This window comes from Arachis ipaensis, chromosome B07 (genome assembly GCF_000816755.2).
Source record: "Arachis ipaensis cultivar K30076 chromosome B07, Araip1.1, whole genome shotgun sequence".
Taxonomy (NCBI): domain Eukaryota; kingdom Viridiplantae; phylum Streptophyta; class Magnoliopsida; order Fabales; family Fabaceae; genus Arachis; species Arachis ipaensis.
The window spans coordinates 114052502-114058247 of record NC_029791.2 but is presented as its reverse complement, the minus strand read 5'-3'; the positions used below and the strand labels follow the sequence as shown (position 1 = coordinate 114058247).

At 32.5% G+C, this 5746-nt stretch overlaps 1 protein-coding gene across 1 annotated transcript; it reads left to right on the top strand.

The window, feature by feature from the left end:
- LOC107607690 lies at window positions 3141-4593 on the top strand. Its single transcript, XM_016309614.1, has 4 exons — window positions 3141-3284; window positions 3581-3796; window positions 3993-4094; window positions 4189-4593. The coding sequence occupies exons 1-4, from the start codon at window positions 3141-3143 to the stop codon at window positions 4591-4593; spliced, it is 867 nt and encodes a 288-aa protein (XP_016165100.1).

Below are 5746 nucleotides of genomic sequence, written 5' to 3'. Positions count from 1 at the left end.
ACAAGATAGTAAGACAATTTTAAAAATAAACTCAAATTTTTGACAATTATCATCACCCTTGTTAGTAGTTTGGCCAAATTTCTTAAACAGAAACTCTGTAACAATTATTGTACTTGCAGAGGATGACGAAAAGTCCTTAGTTTTCATTGATCCTGTTCCACCGTCATGTTATATTCACTATTGTTACATGTCTGAGTTGTTAATTTTTTTTTAATTTTATAAAATAATCTTTTTTTAATCCTTAACTTGTATTAATTTCATTCACCGCTTTTTTGGTTTATTATTACTTGTTTAGGAAAAAAATAATGCTCTGGAATAACGAAAACAAGGAAAATAATTTAAAATAACTTTAATCCCCTTTATTTTACTATGATTTGCAATTAGTTTTAGTGCACTGTTATTGTAAAGAGCTTGATGTTGTCAACGGGCCATATTCAATTTGGGGATCTAACATATGGTCTAATATTAATACGAGCATCCATTTGCGATGAACTCCAAGAAAATTGATTTCTGTTTCATATGTATGCATGTCTTTGGGTTTTTTTTCCCTAACTTATTTACTTTATTTAGATCATTTATTTGTTTTAAAATTGTTTAAAGAGGATCATGATTGATACTTTGGTTTATTTGATTCTGCTCACTCACAGAACAACTATTTGCCCGTCTGTATTAGTGTATTCTGTTTATTTTTATCGTTATTCTTCTTTAAGTTTACACAATGCACCCTTTTTTATGACTTGGAATTGGGAGGATCTATCACAAATTTTTTTTCACAATACAAAATTTGGGCATCAACTTCTGTGCCTGATTTTCTTCTTGTTTGGTTATAAAAGTGACTTTCACCTGTCATAGTAAGTAAATTAGCAAACAGTATTTAACAGAAAACAAAATTTATACAAGATAAAAATAATATTTTAAAAGCAGTTAGTGAGGCAGCTAGTTCAAGGGGAAGGGACAAAAACAGTATTCATATTCATCAAATTTGGCATTTCATTAAAAACATGTGTTATGTAGAATTCTTATGTAATGTTCCTTCTCTTCTTTCATTATTTTAGCCTATTAATTAAGGTTTTATGCGCATTTTCCTTTCTCTTTTTCCAGAATTAATTTAATTGAGTATATCCCCATTATTTTTTATTATGCTTTGTAAATTCTGTTGAATCTCGTGCTACAACTTTAGATTGAAAAAGGAAGCACTGCAAATTTCATGTACGTCACATGTTTTTGGGTTAATTTGTAAACAAAAGTATTTATGTATTTTCTTTCTTGAAAATAAATGAAGGATCTGAACGTCAATTTGGATCCCAAAAAACAAAAAAAAAGGCCTAATTCGGGAACTCACCAGAGAATCACTTATTCTCTCAGCTGCTGCTGTTCTTCCCTTCCTCCTGCCAGGCGTCGTGTGTTTTTCATCCCTACGCTGTATATTCACTGGTTCGTATTCTTCCCTTGTTTGTTTCTGTCTTTTTTTTATACTTTTCCCTCTTTCTTTTCCGCGTTTCTCTGCTTTTATTTGATTATGTTCCCTTGCTTCTGTATGTTTTTTTATTTGGTTGCTTCTGTTCTTCTTTGGTATCTTCACTGCGAACTCTTGCTTCCATCGTCTGTTCCTTCTAATGCTTCAGTTAGTTAGCTTCTGTTGCCTCTATAGATCTGTTATTTCATTTATTGTTGCTACTGCTATGTTGTGGATTATGAGTTTTGAAATTCTTGATTTGGTATGTTAATTCTTATTGATGTTGTGCTATGAGCTTGTTGATTTGGTATGGTTGCTGCTGATGCTGTGAAAATGATGTTATTACTGTGATAATGACCCTGGGTGATGGTTTTGATATTTTTGTGCATGCTTGATTTATTTTCTTCTCCCTTTTTTTATCTCTAAAAATAAGCAAATTAAGTAGAGAGTAGGCATTAGTATTAGTGCAAGATTCATTTCATTAGTATCACTATATTAAGCTTGATTCTTGGCTTCTGATAACAAATAACTTTTCTCTTATTCGAGTGTTTTTACTTACTAGGTCAAGTATTAATTTGATATACATCTGCTTTTATTACACATTCAAATTCAATTGTAAACCAGTATTTAATCCTATCAGATAATAAGACTTGAACTAAGATTAAAACTAATTAATGTTTTTTATGTTAAACTAATTTAACTAGACTTAATTGATTAAAAACGTAAATAATTTAAAACAAAAAATAAATTCTAATATTCACTTTATCATGATGTATCATGGAATGTACCTTATAGTGTTCCATATAGATATTCATAATTTTTTATTCCCTAATATTGGGGCATAGTTTGTATTCTCTATTTGCTTTAAGGGTATTTTTATGTTGTGCTTGTCACATGTCTAGTAATATTATTTTCTGTCAAGGTTTGTAAGGATGCCTAGGAAACTACGGTACAACATTATACAAAAACCCTCGAAAGATGCTGGAACTGAAGAGACAACGGTTAGTGTTTGTGGTTAACATCTCTTGACGTAACCTTATGTGAAAATTAGTTATCCTTCAATTGCATCATTGAACCATGTTGTTAATTTTTCTACCGGCAAAATGATTAGTTTATGAATTAAATTAATTCTCAGTATTAATTCTTTCTCTAGAATTTAAATTCTAAATGCTTTTATATTGCCTTAAGGTTGGGTCCATGACTAGAGGAGCTCAGACATCACGTGAGCAACCACGTGATAGGGCTCCTCCGATTTCATCCTCAGCTAATAGAGCTCCAGCAACCTATATCAACGAACCGTTTCGTGCACTGCGCATCGATCATAAGATTGCGCAGTCGAGCAGTGCTGATGATCCTCAAACTCCCACAGAACAATTAGAGACTCGGCATCGCGCAGAAGTGGCGGATCATGAATTAGAGGATGAGGATTATGACCCAGAGGCGGATGAAGTTCCGTCGTTTGATGACCACATCGATGACTTGTTTGCTGCCCAAGACGGAAAACACAGAGATACAGATTTCTGAGAAGTTACTGTTATCGGTAAACTTTTTTTCATCCTAATTTCATAAACAGTTATCTTTAAAGTCCTTTACTTCTATTTTCCTTTTTTGCAATGATTAGATAGTAATTTTGTTTTCCATACACTTCTTAGAGGACGGCGTGAGAAAAGCTTCTAGGCTGAGCATGAGGAAGGCTATAGCGCTCCTTTCCAATACAAAGATAGTACTCCCATTTAAGAAAGAGCTGCAATCGATTGGTCAGACAGCTGGATTATTCAGTGGTTTCTTAGAAAGTTTGGGTGCGGATTATTCCCAATTCCCCATATCTGTAGAAAGTTGAAAGCATGTGAACAAAGCTAAGAAGGAACATGCTTACGACATGATTAAGGTACAACTTTAAGTTTCAACAATTTAAGCAATTTTAGTATTTGATTTTTTTTTGTAAGGGCTTTTGCATGGGTAAATTATATGGTTTGTAAAATTTTTGTATTTTGTTTTTCACATCATTATTTAAGCAATTCTCATTTATACGTAATTGGGACTGCTTGTACTGGATTTGAGTGTCATACTTTAACAATTTAAATTATTCTGTAATGGTTGTAGCATTTCTTCAACTAATTGCAGCGAGTCTTTCATTATGAGGACGATGCCAGAGGAAAAATAAAGCGCGATATTATGAAGAGGATAGGAAAGAACTGGAAGGATACAAGGCACCACTTGTATCATAGGTGTTACAAAGAAATAAGGATTTATGAGAAAAATCTTAAGCATTGCCCGAAAGGAATAGAAGAAAATGAATGGAAAAAGTTCATTGACTATCGCCAGAAGGAAGAAACAATGGTAAGCCTTGGTATATTTTATTATTTCCACAAAAATATACATGTGTATACATATTATTCCTCTTACATTTTATAATCAACATCTATCTTTCTCATTTACATTAAGTCAGAAGTCATCATTATTTATTAAGATTTTGATTAATCTTCCTGAGTATGTTGTTATTGTTTACTAAATTATGTCAATATCAACGATGTAGGAGAAAGAGCAAGGAAGGCGCGTTGGTAGAGGAGAGTTGTTTATCATGACTCACAAGAAAAAAGATGGCTCGTATATCCATCTCGATGCGCATGTTGTTAGTGTGAGTCATGTTTAAAAATTTCAAGCAACTTAGCTTACCGTATATATCGTGCTACTGTTAACTCATGCCTTTCCAATGTGTTTAATATTTGTAGGAAGCAATTTTGAATATTGAGAGGCAGGATGGATCCTCTAGGCACCTTTCACAAAATGATTCGCTAGCACAAGTTCTCGGAAAGGAGCACCCAGGACGAGTTCATGCCCTAAGTGCTGGACCATGTCCCACCCAAGTCTTTGGTAACGTTGCTGGACAACCGTCGAGTTCTGCAGGGCCCAATGAAGAGTACGAGAGGAGGATTGCGGAATTGACGGCTAAGCTAGAAGAAGAGCAGGCGAAGAGACAGTCGATACATAAGATCTTGGGATATCTAGTCCAACAGCAAGGAGGCAATTTGCCAGCTGAGGTTGCCACAGAGTTGGCTTTTTTGGGCGGTACACCGGACTCGTCAAGCGCAGGGCCATCTTCATCTGCCAATCACGACCCGCAACAAAAATTTTGAATTTCAATCAATGTTCTTAGATACTTATGCATTTAAGTTGGTTTAGTGCTTTATGCTTATTTTCTTCAACTTAAGCATTCATACTTTATTTTGGATGATGTTATGACAATTTCATTATATATGTTATGTTTGTATATATTTAATTTGGTTTGTTATGTTAATTGAGCTGTTTTACTTGGTTGCAATTTCTTTAAATTAATTGAAAAGAAAAAAATTTAAGATTAATAAACATATTTTTTCAAAAGAGGCAAAATAATAGAAAACCTAAAATTTTAATGGGAAATTCGAATTTAGCGGTGCAAAACGGTAATATTGTCTATTTTTGTGATATTTAGCTGCGGTTATCAACCGCCACAAAACAGCGCCGTTTTCAAAACACTAACATTTAGCGGCGGTTATAAACTGCCGCAAATTGAAAAATAAAAGTTACCATCCACATACTGCGGCGGGTAATAACCGCCGCAAAATCCAAGTTTCATTTCGCGGCGGTTATTTCAGCGGTTGAAGAAAACCGCTGTTATCCGTTTTGCCGCACCCCATCTTCCGGCATTTTGTAAAACCGTCGTGATATGTTTTGCGGGGGTTCAAAACCGCCGCTATCTGTCGGATTTGTTGTAGCGGATCTAATTGAAAAGAAAAAAGTATAGAGACTTAATTAAAAATTTTAGTGAAACTATAGAAACCAACAGAATAATTAAACAAAAAAAAGATAAAAAAAATAAATTATTATTTTTTAATTATTAAAGTACAATTGTCTAAATTAAAAAAAACGAAAGAAATTGAAAAGAAGTTTTACTCTTAAAACAAAGAATGGAGCTACCCAAATAAAGATGTCAAAAACGTCTTTTTTAAAAATAATTTTTAATAATTAAAATTTAACACATATAACCAATTAAACTGTGTTATTTTTATTAAAATTAGACTAGGGAAATCAATTTAGTCGAAAAACTACTAAAATAAATTTTGAACCAATCTAAATTAATATTTTTTTTATAAAAAATAACTACAATATCTCTATTATAAAAAATAACAAAAATATCCTTATTATATATTTATTTATTTATTGAAAATTCTAAATCCTAACCCTATGACGACAGAGAAAAAAAGAGCTAAAATTTATGATTTTCAAAATTAATATATATAATAAGAGAAT

Excerpts from the sequence above, each read along its gene's own strand:
- LOC107607690 (XM_016309614.1), top strand. The coding sequence starts at position 3,141 with ATGAGGAAGGCTATAGCGCTCCTTTCCAATACAAAGATAGTACTCCCA. Across the intron at positions 3,285-3,580 it reads ATTCCCAATTCCCCATATCT|CGAGTCTTTCATTATGAGGA; the intron begins GTAGAAAGTTGA and ends AACTAATTGCAG. Across the intron at positions 3,797-3,992 it reads GCCAGAAGGAAGAAACAATG|GAGAAAGAGCAAGGAAGGCG; the intron begins GTAAGCCTTGGT and ends TCAACGATGTAG.